The sequence below is a fragment of the Pristiophorus japonicus genome, chromosome 11 (genome assembly GCF_044704955.1).
Source record: "Pristiophorus japonicus isolate sPriJap1 chromosome 11, sPriJap1.hap1, whole genome shotgun sequence".
In the NCBI taxonomy this organism is placed as follows: domain Eukaryota; kingdom Metazoa; phylum Chordata; class Chondrichthyes; family Pristiophoridae; genus Pristiophorus; species Pristiophorus japonicus.
The window spans coordinates 32,996,018-33,012,051 of NC_091987.1; the positions used below are offsets into that span (position 1 = coordinate 32,996,018).

Genomic DNA, 16,034 nt, shown 5'->3' on the forward strand with positions numbered 1-16,034 from the left:
GAATGCTATTCATTTCCTCAACAGGAAAGGTTTTCACCCCTTGAATGTACTTCTGGTTTACAGTCATAATCACATAATGCATGCAAATAATTATATTCAGAGAGCTGCCATGATTTTAAGGTAGTCCATCATACCAGCGCTGTTTACAGCTGAAAGCAAGTATCTGGATGATTGCTCGGAAAATAGTACTACTGTCTGCAGCAGTGGATGATGACCCCCATTTTGTGTCCGAGATAGAACACTGATATAATGAGGTTCATAGTGCCCTGAAACTCAAATACAACGAACACTTGGTATTCTGAAGACACACTTCAGTTGATATTCTAGTCCTGTCAGTGTTTCTTGTATCAGTATCATGTGGTGTGTGCTGTTTCATTTTACCATTCACAGAGGACTCTTGATGGATGATCAGGAGAAAAGAGGGAAGGTGTATAAGATCAGAAAACAGACAGGCCCTGTTTTAACTCTTTTGAGTTAACCTGCAAAAACATAAAACATTAAAACCATGCCACCCAACCTGGGTGACACAGCAGACATTTTCAAGGCCCCCTTTTTTTTTTTGGTTTTTGGTTTTTTTTTTGGGGCGCTAAAATCAAATTTTTCCAGTGCCCCCTATAAAAGGGGAGGGGGACACTAAAAGCACCGGCAATGAAAACAAATTAAACTTTAAAACGTAAAATCAAATTAAAATTTGGTTGCCGGGCGTGATGATGCACTCCAGTCCCTCCGGTGCCCACTTCTCGAGGCCCTGTTTTAAGCAGGAGAACACTTTGTCAGGTGCAAGACATTTGTGGGCACAACTCAAAATTAGTCCTGTCCCCATGTTCCTCCTTTTCCACAAATATCAAAACATTTATATACAAGTATTTGGCTTTCAGCTACAAGTATCATGGTTCCCATTTTAGGAACATTCTGCAAATAATTCTTCAAGGTGTTCCCACAACTTCCCCAAAATGATTTGTACCTAACGTCATTGATAACGATTTTTTATGAATAGCATTCTGTGCAGCTTCCTAATGTTTTTTGTCATTATGCCTTCAGTCCGAGGCTCTTGCACCTCTGGTGTTTTCTCTGGCAGGAAGTTGTGAAGTGGCTGGCAGGTGCTTTCTTCAAGGAACCTTTGGGAACCCCTAGCGATGCCCCAGAGGGACATACTGTAGCTGCATCTCGGCTGCTGATGGTCTGTGTGGGCTGCAAGAAGTAGATGCAGATATCACTATTGTCATGTATGTAACCACAATGTAACACCACTGTATTATTGTATACACTCAACCTAGATGCACACCTTGACCACAAGGGGTGAACTTGTGGGAGACACTCCTTACCTGATCACACAGGTATAAAAAGGGAGGTCCCACGCAGGGTTATCGTCTTTGGAGTCTTGTGAACAAAGAGTTAAGGTCACAGAGTGACCTTGTCCCCAGAATGTGCCTCGTGTGGTTTCATACTGTAGAGTAAGGATTTTACAACTATCTCTGCAGAGAGTGCATTGAGCATGCTGCCTTAAGGCTACTTCCAATGCCTGCACACAAGGAAGCTTTCGGACATGGGTCTGCTCCCTCTGCCATTGCCAGAAGCTGAGACGAGAGTTACCTCAGGTTCCAGGAGGACAAAGCCAGCCACCCACCTCCTCTCACCCAAGGAGCACCTTGTAGAAGTAGTAGATTAGGAGCACAGTTAGCTGGTCTAAAGGATAGACATGGTATTTCTATACAGGATGATTTGAATTTTTGGGACTTTTTGGAGAGTATGTTATGTGAAGTAAACATAGCAGCCCAGATATTTGATCACGCCCAAAAACTGGCGCACACGGAACGAAACGTATACTGCATATGCCTGTTAGTGTTGTCTCAGGCAACACGGAATGTTCATGCTGCCTGTTCATTTTAAAGAGTCAGGCGTGTAGCCAACACTACCAATGCAATTCATTGGCTGCATGCCTGTTTGGAGGCTGAATATCGGCAGCCAGCACCTCTTAAAGTGGAGGTGCATTCTGGCTGCTGACAACAGTCTTATCCTCCTCATCTGCATCTGTTAGCTATGACTGATCTGTGGAATAAATGGAAAGGAGCTAATAACTGCACTATGACAGAGAATCCTCATGTTGGAGGTTCTGCAGATCACACGATATGTCCAATGATTACTTCCTGTCCTGAATTCACTTTTCTTTGTGTCTCCCTGAAGGATATGCAATTTTTCCTGAAATCTAGGGTCTATAAATTGGATCATGCTACATCCAATTATAGATGTAGAACAGGCACGTAAGGGTCTAATATAGTGGGCATTATGGTTTTGCGCAGGAAGTGCGCCACCTGCCATTTTGGTAAAGGTTCCTGCATAGGTGTCTATGCCTGTAATAGATGTTGGGCCTAATCCCTATACAAATAGGGAGCGTAATGCCTGTTTGAGGTCCCCTTTGCAAAATTCAGTTGCGACTGACCGCAACATGTGCCGTGCAGACTGCGGTCAGTGTTCTCCGGGACTTAGCAGCCAAACTAACTGTCCATAAAGGGTCTCCTGGAGGCTGTTGGTGGAACGGTAAGTTTTTAAAAAACTTATTATGGTACTGGGAGGGGCCGGAGTACAATGTAAATATACAAGTGCTGCTCACCAGTCCATTCCAAAATCGCTGCAGGCCAGACAGTAGGAATGGGACTGCAAGTGATGTGCAGCAGTTTTTTGCCTGTCACTGCTCCTGTGCAAAACTGGAAATGAAAATAGGTCTATCTTTGTACTAAGGATATGTCAGTCACCCATGGCACCACTGGTGTCCAGTAATTGTAAAACTGCATCCAGTGCTTCCCTTTCAAGGGACAGATTTCTTAGTGGCCAAGAGAATTAAGCATCTCCCTTCTGGCTCTGAGTTTCATGGGCAGAACCTCATGAATCAGGATTTTTACTCCATCCATCTCATTTTATGAGCTCTCCGGGAGTAGCATAGGCCTCATTCTTCCTCTCATGGAAAACATTTGTCATTCCCTATTGGTTCAGCTCAAAAGGCCTGCCAAGAACACAAATCAGATTCATGTCAATGATTGAAAATATAAGTAAGACTATAGGCCCAAAGACTAGGACAGTATCTCAGCTTGCTCTTTTACTGAGCTCTTGTATGAGTATTAACACTAGGATAGCCAGAATCCTCAAAGTCAATTCTGAAGATTTTTGTCCTGATATCACACCCTAGCTGCAAAGGTTTTTCCTTGATCTCTTTTTGGCTGCAGCTAAAGCAGTATGGGCAGATGCAGAGCTAAGATAATTTATGTCAACTAAACCTATGTGCTCAACTTCTGTTGCTGACTTAGCAGTAATACACTAGCTCGTCTTATCACAAGATTGCAGGCCAAGACAAATGCATTCTGCCAGATGGTTGAACTTATGGAGTAGGCAGGTCTTTGCAAATGGTGATAGCTTGGCATTAGACCCTGAGGGCCAGTTTTACCTATCAGGAAACTTCAGAGCTGTAGCCTGTGGTACAGATTGGCCAAAGTCCTATCAGAAAGTCTTCCTGAACACTTTTAAGACTGTCTTCAACCCACTTTGCTATAGCAATTGGTTAATGTCAATGCCCTGAACATAGAGGTTTTTCTCCCAAGTTTTGCAGTTCAAGCTTCCCACAGGCAAAACTACTGCAGATGCTATTTGATGGCATGGAGCATGCTGGTGTGCAGGTAGAGGATCTGTTGTAAGGCAGTAAATATCAACAACAGGATCTTAGAGCTATTCTGAGTATGTCTCTGAAAGACACTATTCCTTAGCTTAAATGGTTGCACAACTGGGATACCAGAGTCCCATTATAGGCTTTATATAAGCCCAAGGAGGGACCATGTGCTCTACTAGGGACTTGTGTTGCCTGATGCAAATCACAGCAAAGTGAGAAGAAATGATTAGTGATTGTCCCCTCTATTTCAAGCCAGTCCCTCTTCCATTCAAGAGAGCACTGTGGTCAGATCACCTGATGGCCATATTTATCAAAAGAAAGAAGGAAAAACTTGTATTTATATAGCGCCTTTCATGCCCATCGGATGCCCAAAGAGCTTTACAGCCAATTAAGTACTTTTTGAAGTGTAGTCACTGTTGTTGGAAATGCGGTAGCCAAGTTGCACACTGCAAGTTCCCGGCAACAGCAATATGATAATAACCAGATAATCTGTTTGTGATCTTGGTTGAAGGTTAAATAATATTAGCCAGGACACCAGGGATTAACTCCCCTGCCTTTCTTTGAAATAGTGCCATGGGATCTTTTATATCCACCTGACAGAGCAGATGGGGCCTCGGTTTAACGTCTCAACTGAAAGACGGCACCTCCGACAGTGTAGCACTGCACTGGAGTGTCCGCCTCGACTTTTGTGCTCCAGTCTCTGGAGTGGAACTTAATCCACAATCTTCTCAAAGGCGAGGGTGCTACCAACACTATCTGTGTTTTCAATTTGTAGTGATGGTAATCATTCTATTCCTCTATCCTGCACCGTTCATGAGATCCCTACATCTAAAATTGCCACTGGCTGACACTAGGCCACTGCTGTTACAAACAGTTTCTGTAGATCAGAAAATTAGTGAATTTTACCCATGATTCTTTGTGGCCGCCAAGAAATTCAGGAGTTTCTGCCCAATTCTGGGTCTCTGACCTCTGAACAAATTACTGAACAAGGAAAGTATGTCCAATCGTGGTAATGATTGGGGTGTTCTCCTCCTGTACTCATCAGGCTGTGATTTTCCACCTATTACAATGAATAGGCAGAAAATTGCAGGCTGGCTAGCACAGAGGCAGAAAACCTGACTTTAGCTGGTCACAGAAGACCTAAAAAAAATTAATACTTTCACATTACTGTTGGACCAGCTGCAGATATTTCCTGAGGGCCAGAGACCAATACAGATTGCTTTCATTTAGTCTTTAGCCATTCCCTAGGTTTGGAAAATACCGTTGCAGCACTTGTGTGTCTGAGTTAAACTACTGACTCGTAAGACCTCTCTGACAGGTAGCTTGAGCAGCAGTTCTGCAGGTCCTCACCAGGTACTAGAAGCTTGGATCTCTTATCAACATTGAAAAACCTCAGCTAGAATTTAAGTTTTTAGGTTTCTTATTTTAGATCACTCAGGAAAGTCTTCTTGCTACGTCCTCCTTTCAGCTGGTTTGTAATTCTCCATAGAATGGTATCCCCTCTATAGTGTGATGATCAGATCTTGGTAGAACACTATCTGTGTTTTCAATTTGTAGTGGTAATCATTCTATTCCTCTATTCTGCACTGTTCATAAGATCCCTACATCTAAAATTGATATGAGTTGTTGATTCCACAACCAGCACATCATACGTGGGGTTTCCATGCATCCTCCATCTATTTAATTGATTCTGGTTGCAGATGTTGCCTAGTGTACCTGGGGATACACATCCAACAGGAGCAGATCAAAGTGCCTCTTACTGAGTCCATGTGATACAAGAACAGGTTGAAACTTTGAGAATTTTGACGGGAATTGGGCCACTTTGAGGTTTTAGCTGGTGGGGTGGGGTGGGGGGGGGTGGGGGTGGGTGCCAGGGGGAGAAATCAGTGAATATCTGTACAGGTAGCATGCTAGTAGTCCAGTATCTCAACACATCAAGCTGAATTCAGTCTCGGTCCCCCTGCCAGGATGCAAATATGATTTATGCTGGTGCAAAGGCTGCAGGGTGACAGACTTGGCTTAAAACAACAGATCATATCATAAGCTGGTCAGCCATTCTTCCACACAAATATATCAATATGGAAGCATTCTTTCAATGGACTTCTTTGAACAATCACTCAGCTGCCCACTTCTGCATAAGTACAGTGGGTGAATCAACCTGGAAACTGGATGGTTTATCCTTCTCTTTCAAATGAATGTTTGTGTACACATTTCCTCTTTTCCCACTCAAGTCCAGGAGCTTCCAAGAAGATTTAAGCTGAGTATGTGACAGTAATACTGAAAAATATGTACTGACCTAGGAACCATGATTATTAGATACCTGGCATTGAGCAGTGATCTGTCAAACTTGATTTCTTTCTTCATTAACCTGGCTCTTCCATCCAAACCTGACAGTTTTCATTGACCAAACCTGGCTATTAAGAGAAACTGATTACTAGAGGAAGCATTTCCAGCTCCAATGGTGAATAGCTTTCACAGACCATGCTTATGGAAGAAATGTATTCAGTGCCACATCATCAGAAGCTCTCGCCTTCTGATTTGTGAAATCTTTTTATTTTTAGACTAACTGTAGCATCTTTACAGAGAGGGTTGCTAGGCTGCAAAATTTACTTCCAAGTTTAGTGGTTGAGGCAGAATCTACTACAATAACAAGAAGAATTTATAGAATACCTTTAATGTAGGAAAACGCAGAAGGCGCTTCACAGGGGTGTAATCAAACAATAACTTACACCGACCCAAAGAAGATGACATTAAAGGCTTGAACCTCCACTTTTTTTGAAAAAAACAAGCCTGAAGGCTCTGAGTCTCAATGCAAGGAGCATTCGTAATAAGGTGGATGAATTAACTGCGCAGATAGCTGTTAACGGATATGGTGTAATTGAAATTACGGAGGAGGACTAAGGATTTAATTAGGAGGGGGAAAATAGAGTACGAGAGTAAGCTTGCAGGGAACATAAAAACTGACTGCAAAAGCTTCTATAGATATGTTAAGGGAAAAAGATTACTGAAGACTAATGTAGGTCCCTTGCAGTCAGTATCAGGTAAATTCATAATGGTGAACAAGGAAATGGCAGACCAATTGAACAAATACTTTGGTTCTGTCTTCACTAAGGAAGTCACGAATAATCTCCTGAAAATAATAGGGGACCGAGGGACTAGCGAGAAGGAGGAACTGAAGGAAATCCTTGTTAGTCGGGAAATTGTGTTAGGGAAATTGGTGGCATTGAAAGCCGATAAATCCCCAGGGCCTGATAGTCTGCATCCCAGAGTACTTAAGGAAGTGGCGCGAGAAATAGTGGATGCATTGGTGGTCATTTTCCAACATTCTATAGACTCTGGATCAGTTCCTATGGATTGGAGGGTAGCTAATGTAACCCCACTTTTTTAAAAAAAAGGAGGGAGAGAGAAAACAGGGAATTATAGACCGGTTAGCCTGACATCAGTAGTGGGGAAAATGTTGGAATTAATTATTAAAGATGTAATAGCAGAGCATTTGGAAAGCAGTGACAGGATCGGTCCAAGTCAGCATGGATTTATGAAAAGGAATTCATGCTTGACAAATCTTCTAGATTTTTTTGAGTATGTAACTAGTAGAGTGGACAAGGGAGAACCAGTGGATGTGGTATATTTGGACTTTCAAAAGGCTTTTGACAGTGTCCCACACAAAAGATTGGTGTGCAAAATTAAAGCACGTGGTATTGGGGGTAATGTATTGACGTGGATAGAGGACTGGTTGGCAGTCAGGAAGCAAAGAGTAGGAATAAACGGGTCCTTTTCAGAATGGCAGGCAGTGACTAGTGGGTTCAGTGCGGGGACCCCAGCTATTTACAATATACATGAATGATTTAGATGAAGGAATTGAATGTAATATCTCCAAGTTTGCAGATGACTCTAAGCTGGGTGGCAGTGTGAGTTGTGAGGAGGATGCTAAGAGGCTGCAGGGTGACTTGGACAGGTTGGGTGAGTTGGCAAATGCATGGCAGATGCAGTATAATGTAGATAAATGTGAGGTTATCCACTTTGGTGGCAAAAACAGGAAGGCATAATATTATCTGAATGGTGACAGATTAGGAAAAGGGGAGGTTCAATGAGACTTGGGTGCCATGGTACATCAGTCATTGAGAGTTGGCATGCAGGTACAGCAGGTGAAGAAGGCAAATGGGATGTTGGCCATCATAGCGAGAGGATTTGAGTATAGGAGCAGGGAGGTCTTACTGCAGTTATACAGGGCCTTGGTGAGGCCACACCTTGGAGGTGAGGTCGAAGATCAGCCGTGATCTTATTGAATGGCAGAGCAGGCTCGAGGGGCAGAATGGCCTATTCCTGCTCCTATTTCTTATGTTCTTGTAAAGTAACACAAACCACGGTGCTTCTTCAGAGCTACTCAATTAGTTTCACTCCCATAGCCTTGCAGTGTCATTTATTAAAAGTGCCAAAAGAATAAGGTCACGTATTACTTGGAGGTTGTGAGTTTAGGTCGGGTAGAGGAACAAAGGGATCTCGGAGTACACACACAAATCGCTAAAAGTTGGCACACAGAAAAGCAAGGTGATTAAAGAAAGCAAATCAAGCATAGAAACAGAAACGTAGAAATTTACAGCGCAGAAGGAGGCCATTTCGGCCCATCGTGTCCGCGCCGGCCGACAAAGAGATGCACGGCCTTTGGTCAGCAGGCCTGAAGATTACATATAAACCTATGAACAATGAACAATAACGGAAAGGTAAAGAGCACCCAGCCCAGCCAGTCTGCCCCACACAACTGCAACATTCCTTACACTGAAACATTTTACACACCACCCCAACTGGAGCCATGTGATCTCCTGGGAGAGGCAAAAACCAGATAAAAACCCAGGCCAATTGGGCATAAAAATCTGGGAGAATTCCTCTCCGACCCATCCAGGGGTCCATCGAAACTAGTCAAGGAGATCACCCTGGATGTATTAGATTCCCTGCAGTACTCAGAAGCACTAGGGTTTATTTTTAGAGGTATAGGGGCTGAATTTGCCCCGCACTGGGTTTGGGACGGTCAGTTCACTGATGAAGATTTTTTTGGCTGACGCGAGATGCACCAGCCCGGTGCAGATTTGGGCTCTTTGTTCCAGAAAAATGTTGACTGCGCTAACCTGGCGTTCCCCCGGCGTTTGTGCGGCGCTTGCAGGGTGCGACGCTTAGCGCCACGCTCAGCATATCAGTGCTACGCTCATGACGTCAGCACGTCGCAACGCCAAGAAAAGGGGAGGGCCGCTGCGCTCGGAGCAGCACCTCAGCACCACCCTCTGATCCACCAGGGAGCGTGTCGGCTGAGACTGCGGCCCGGCACCCAAGAGGGGGCACCGGCCTGCTTGTTGGCAGCCCGGCCGAACCAGCGGCCGCCATTGTCGGACCGACTGAAAAGTCATCCGACACAGAAAAGGTGGCGGCCGCTGTGGCGGCACCTCCCCTTTAAGGGCAGCTGGGGCGCGACAGTCACCGCAGCTTCTCGCAGTCGGTGGGATCACCCTGTGCAGACGTCACCCGCGGGCGCAAAAGGAGTCGGCGCGCTGGTGCGCTAATCGAGGTGCACAAACCACTTTTCTCTGGCGGAGCCCCAGGGGAATATCCATGTGGGTTGATGTGACTTCCACGCCCGCATGCTACGGTATTAGCACTCCGATTGCGCCAGCCGACAGCGCTAACTGGACCTGCGCAATTTCTGCCCCTTAGAATTGAAAAGTAGAGAAGTTATGCTGAACCTGTATCGAACCTTGGTTAGACCACACAGAGTACTGCGTACAGTTCTGGTCGATATATTTATAAGAAGGATATAGAGGCACTGGAGAGGGTGCAGAGCAGGTTTACTCGGATGATACCAGAAATGCGAGGGTATACATATCAGGAAAGGATGAACAGGTTGGGTCTCTTTTCTCTTGAAAAAAGAAGGCTGAGAGGTGACCTAATAGAGGTCTTTAAAATGCTGAAAGGTTTTGATAGTGTGGATGCAGAGAGAATGTTTCCACTTGTGGGGAAGAGCATAACTAGAGGCCATCAATATAAGATAGTCACCAAGAAATCCAATAGGGAATTCAGGAGAAACATCTTTACCCAAAGAGTGGTGAGAATGTGGAACTCACTCCCACAGGGAGTGGTTGAGGCGAATAGTATCGATGTATTTAAGGGGAGGCTAGACAAGTATATGAGGGAGAAAGGAATAGAGGGTTATGCTGATAGATTTAAATGAGGAAAGACGGGAGGAGGCTCAAGTGGAGCATAAACGCCGGCATGGACTATTTCTGCGCCGTATATCCTATGTAATTCCTTTCTCCCTCATGTATTTATCTCATTTCCCCTTGAAAATATCTTTGCTATTCGCCTCAACCACTTCATGTGGTAGAGTTCCACAATCTAACCACTTTTTCAGTAAAGATGTTTCTCCTGAATTCCCCAATGGACTTATTATTTTCTGACTTTTTTAATTAACAAAATTCCCATTTTCATTGACATTTTTTTATTTTTACTCTGCTGACCTCACTCAGTTCTCTTCACGGAAACCAATATAAACGCACGTCATTTATTTTTCTCTAAAATCGGCAGGTGCAGGGTGTGCAGCTCCCGGTTCAGTGCATTACATTGGTCACAAAGGTGGCTGTTCCGTCTCAGTGGGGGCAGTGGGTTGGTTATCAACACTGGCCGACCCATGGGATTAATCACACGGGACTGGGGGCATCTGGTGCTTCCCAGTGAGGAGGGAGCAGATGTAGATCCCGGGTGAGGAGAGAGACAGGCTCAGTTGTGTTCCTAGAAAGTCAAATCCTTCACCAAGACTCACCATCATCATAGGCAGTCCTTCCACTTGAGGAAGACTTGCTTCCATTCTAAAAGTGAGTTCTCAGGTAACTGAACAGTCCAATATTGGAATTACAGTCTCTGTCACAGGTGGGACAGAGAGTGGTTGGAGGAAAGGATGAGTGGGGAGCCTGGTTTGCCGCACGCTCCTTCCGCTGCCTGTGCTTGATTTCTGCATGCTCTCGGCGACAAGACTTGAGGTGTTCAACGTCCTCCACTTAGGGCAGTCTTTGGCCTGGGACTCCCCAGGTGTCGGTGGGGATATTGCATTTTATCAAGGAGGCTTTAAGGATGTCCTTGAAATGTTTCCTCTGCCCATCTGGAGCACGCTTGCCGTGTAGGAGTTTTGGCCTTCATAGCGAGAGGATTTGAGTATAGGAGCAGGGCGGTCTTACTGCAATTGTACGGGGCCTTGGTGAGACCACACCTTAAATATTGTGTGCAGTTTTGGTCTCCTAATCTGAGGAAGGACATGCTTGCTATTGAAGGAGTGCAGCGAAGGTTAACCAGACTAATTCCTGGGATGGCAGGACTGATATATGAAGAAAGACTGGATCGGCTAGACTTATATTCACTGGAATTTAGAAGAATAAAAGGGGATCTCAAAGAAGCATATAAAATTATGACGTGACTGGACAGGTTAGATGCAGGAAGAATGTTCCCGATGTTGGGGAAGTCCAGAACCAGGGGTCACAGTCTAAGGATAAGGGGTAAGCCAAATAGGACCGAGATGAGGAGAAACTTTTTCACCCAGAGACTTGTTAACCTCTGGAATTCTCTACCACAGAAAGTTGTTGAGGCCAGTTCATTAGATATATTCAAAAGTGAGTTAGATGTGACCCTTACGGCTGAAGGGATTAAGGAGTATGGAGAGAAAGCAGGAATGGGGTACTGAAGTTGCATGATCAGCCATGATCATATTGAATGGTGGTGCAGGCTCGAAGGGCCGAATGGCCTACTCCTATACCTATTTTCTATGTTAACGCCCATTTTACCGCTGAAATGATGTATAATGTCCAGATATCGCCTATTTAGCCACAAAATGGAAACTGATGCCCATTCTTAGGAAACTTATTGCCTAGTGTTAACTTTCCCCATGTGCTTAATGCCCAGAAAAAATATTGCCGCTCGCCCACTTTTTTTGGGCGGAATCATCAGAATGGTTGAAATCAACACCCATAATATCGCCCAGAGTTAATTTCTGCACTGATTTAATGCTGAGATTCAATAATACCGCCCGACCACTTTTTTTGTCGTAAAGAGCATATTTAGCGGCCATGAGATTGCATAACGTCAATTCACCACCTCGCACACACATCGCCCACAATATTGCTCGCCCAAAAAAACGGCCACAAAAAGTGGAACTCTTCTGAACGAATGCCAGCGGTGTGGCTGGCGTTTTTAAAATCCCACTCTTGCTTGAGGAGCTGATATCTGAACGATTTGCCTAAAAGAGCATTGATGTGAGTGACAACGTTGACACACTGCTGTGTGTGTGCAGCTCAGCTATCAATGGTGCCCATCAGCTTGGTGCCAGTTAAAGGTTACGTTGATGTTAAGTTGTATTTAACCCTTTCATGTTAAGGAATCACCAGTATGTAACGGTCCAGCTATCTGAGACAATGCGCAACAATAACAAAAATGTTATACCAACATTGGTCTGAAATCATAAGTACCATAGGCAATAACAACCAACCCCACCCATACCCCACTTTTTCCACCATTGACATAAATCACAAGTTCAACATGTCCAGCAACACAGAATACAAAAACAAAGCAGGAGCTTGGTCCCCAGCCCCCATACATTGCAACAAATTGCATACACCCAGATGGAGATATAACACAGCCATCACCTGCAGACATGCACCTCACTTTACTTCCCCCCCCCCTCCCCTTCTTCTCCCCACCTCTACCCCTTCCCCTCCTCGCTCCACGGTGCCTGGCCGAGGAACTCCTCAGTCGGTGCCTCATTAGGGGGAATGAAGGCAGATGTGGTGGTTGCATGGGTACAGGAGCGGGGGGTGCCGAGTGGGCAACATTCTCTGATGCAGAAGCAGGATCTTGGTCGTTGCTCTCATCTGTCGTTCAGTGGTGGTGCGGAACCTAGAGGTGGAGTGCCATGCTCGGGGACCACTGGGCGCCTGTGGCAGCAGTGTTCTTGGCTATCGCATCCAGGGTCTCCGCCATCCGTGGAATGTACTCGGTCATGGTGGCCAGCTGTCGGGATTTGCCCCCCAATGCTTCGATGAGCTGGTCACCAATGTCTACAGTCCTCCTGGATAACTGTACCATCTCTCCGCTGTCATGTGGTGCTCGTGGAGCAGACCTGCCGTGTCCACAGGACCTCCGCAGGGTCGGCGTCATCCTGGGGACAAATGGGTTGCCCTGTGGCGAGGTGCTCGGGGCCGGTACCTCCAGAGTGGAGGCGCGAATGACCGGAGACCACTAGATGGCCTTGGGGTGGAATGGCTTCTGGAGCGTGGCAATGCAGGTTCCTCGAAGTCCACACTCTCATCTGTGGAGAACAGACCCAGCGGATAGACGGGCGAGAATCGGAGCTCCTCAGCACCAGATGTAGGATCATCCGCAGACTCCTGCCTTGTGCCCCCACCTTCTGGCCTGAGTGGTCTTGCCTTGAGACATGCTGCTGGCTAAGCTGTAAAACACAAATGAGGTTATTAGAGGAGAAGGGGGTGCTAGGGTCACAGGGTGAGTCCAGCGCTACACACAGCATATGCACGACAAAAGTACCACCGTTCTCAAAATCATCGCAGACATCACATTTCATGACCATCAACACATTTGTATTCCAATGATTTTCATTAGGCCATCATTATTTCTATGACAATTTTAGAAATCATCTATCATATATGATTGCTTGGATGTGAGTGGTTGTTGTATCCATTGACTTTACATCAAGCAGTGGTGTAAGCTTTACTCACGTGGCATAATTTCAGGGTCTGCAGATGCATCCGTGGCTGTCCGGGGGTGCTTCCCCATAAGTGCGAGCACACGCTCCTCCATGTCAGTGATGTCACTTGGGACTGGTGGCCCCCCACCTGTCCGTCTCTGCACGGACCTCATCGTCGATAGCTTCTTCTGCAAAAGGTGACAGGACGACATGGCATGAGATAATTGTGTGATATCATTGCTAGGTACTGTCACAGAGACTGATACAACACATAAAAATCATGATTACATCTGTCGGTTATGAAAATTATCATTCTTTACCTAAAGACGTACACCGTGACCACAGGCTTTTAGTAAAACATTCCTGGTAAAAGTGAAAGACCTCACATATGCTGATAGTCACTCATGAATGTTACAAATCAAATTATATAAATACATAAGTACATGTAAATAAATGTAATACTTACTCTTGTGGATCAAGGTCGTTCCATCGTTTGCAGCATTGGTTGCCCTCACGCACCTTCTTGGTCGCCGACGAGACCACCTCTGCCATCTCAGTCCATATCTTCTGGTGTGCCTTTGGGGTGGGCTTCCTACGCCCTCCGTGTCAAATCACCCTAGCATGACTCGACCTCCTGCAGGAGGGACGCATTTGCCTTGTCCGAGAACCTCCTGGCTCTTTTGCGTCCTCCAATGTGCTCTTTTTTCACCTCACTGCGCTCTCCAGCATCAGTCTCCACAGCGTGCTGTGATACCTCCATTATAGGCCAAATTTGGGCAAATATGTGGCTGGTAACAGCTACTTTTTGTTTGCCTACTTGCTGTGAAGCTCTAAAGTCTCCCTCCTTCCTCCCAAAGCAGCCACACCACACCCAGACACGCCTTCAGTCCCTCTGAGCTCCCTCTCTCTGTCTCCTCTTCTGCGCATGTCATGATGACCCTTGACCTCCTGAATCACGGGAATCGAGCGTTGCCATGCCGTTGCTAAGGACGGCCACATTTTACGGCAGAAGATCAAAAAAATTTAACCCTACAGCCCGTTTAATATCGCTCACGGTAACGCCCATTTTCAGAAGTGGAGACTAGGTGTTTTGAGAATAGGCGAGAAGCCGGCGATCTGAAAACCCTTTTTTACCGCCCACCGGAAATATCGCCAAAAGTGGAGGTTCTAGCCCTAAGACAGGTGACCAAAAACATGATCAAAAAGGTAGGAATTGAGGAGAGAAGTCGAAACGCAGGGAGGCTTAGGGAGAGAATTCCAGAGCTTCGGGCCTAGATGACTGAAGGCACAGCTACCAATGGTGTGGCAAAGGGAGTGGTGGATGCAAGCATGAAGAAGACTTAACAAAGTAGGTGATTTTTTTTATTGCACAGATAATAACCATTAGTAATATACAGAGGTAACAAAAGGGGAACACAAAACATAAGTTGAATGTTGTATAAATATTTCCTACATTCAGAGGCTGTAAAATGAGAAAAGTAAACTGAAAAATGAAACTAGAGTTTCTAGAATATAGCTTTATTGAGAAGCTCTAATTCCCTGTTACCTGGCTTATCACGTTTTTCATTTTTTTCAATGTGAAAATCTCAACATGCAATTTTAGAAATACATTTTATTTAGACAGAAACTAATACAACTACCCTCTAAGTATTATGTATAATGTTCAATGAATTTTTCCTGGAAAACTCACTAGTATAGAGAAGAAAATTAGCATACTATTTAATTGTTTAAACTAATGGTGGAAAAGAATGGAGGATTACTTTACTGGAATTTAGCTGAGTATTCTAAGATCTAATTTCACTATATTTTATTTGCAAACTTCATAAAATGATACTAAATGCAGTGGTCATATGCTAGCATGTTTTTATTTTGGAAAGATTCACCAGAATGAAGATGATCTTGGCAAAGCTGAAAATGAAGAGAGCCTTGCAACAGGAAACGCTGGAGCGGGTTTAGCCTGGGGAGTGATTGGGATTTGTCAGAGCAACATTTCAGAGGAAGCCTTAGAAGAAAAATTTAACCAAATAAACTGATTGTAATGTGGACTAAGAGCTCTATTTTCCCATGATACATTGGTAAATGTTCTTTGCGACTGTACAAAAAGATTTGCCACATTCAAAAACATTTTTGCACATTAACAGCAATTTTGCATATTTGTTTCTGGATGAGCAAAGATATTTTGTTCTCAATTTGTATTGCATAATGACCTCATGCAATTTTCCCTTCTAATTTTTGTGAACTAATGTTTTAAGCCAGAAATCTTCATTTGAATCAAATGTCAATTGTGCTAGACATCTACAGTTCTATTTTGCAGCACATTTCTGAGATTAAAGCATAAACAAGTATGCTGCAGCATATAACTACAAATATCTTGAACAAATTATTTCATTGAGCTACAATTTAAGAACTAGTGGCAGATGAAACTAAAACCAGAATGTTTTTGGAAGAAGATTGAATCTATTCATGTATTTAATTATCTTTATTATCCAAATAGTATTTTATATATTTTGTTTTAACATTGCAGAATACTTCTATTAAAGCATAGTATATTCATTGTTTTTCTGGTGACTAGCCTATCTCAGAATGTAATTTATCCTTTGTACTGCTGAAGTTAATTAATGACAAACATAAATTAAAACATTT

General features: G+C 44.4%; 1 protein-coding gene across 1 annotated transcript in view; it reads left to right on the forward strand.

Annotated features, from left to right (window-relative positions):
- LOC139276006 (superoxide dismutase [Cu-Zn]-like) overlaps positions 1–15,778 on the forward strand; it is a 50,914-nt gene extending 35,136 nt beyond the window's left edge. Inside the window, exon 5 of the mRNA XM_070893328.1 lies at positions 15,269–15,778. Coding sequence (XP_070749429.1) covers positions 15,269–15,424 — 156 coding nt within the window. The 3' untranslated portion in view covers positions 15,425–15,778. The remainder of the gene's footprint in view (positions 1–15,268) is intronic.
- Positions 15,779–16,034: the final 256 nt, after the last annotated feature.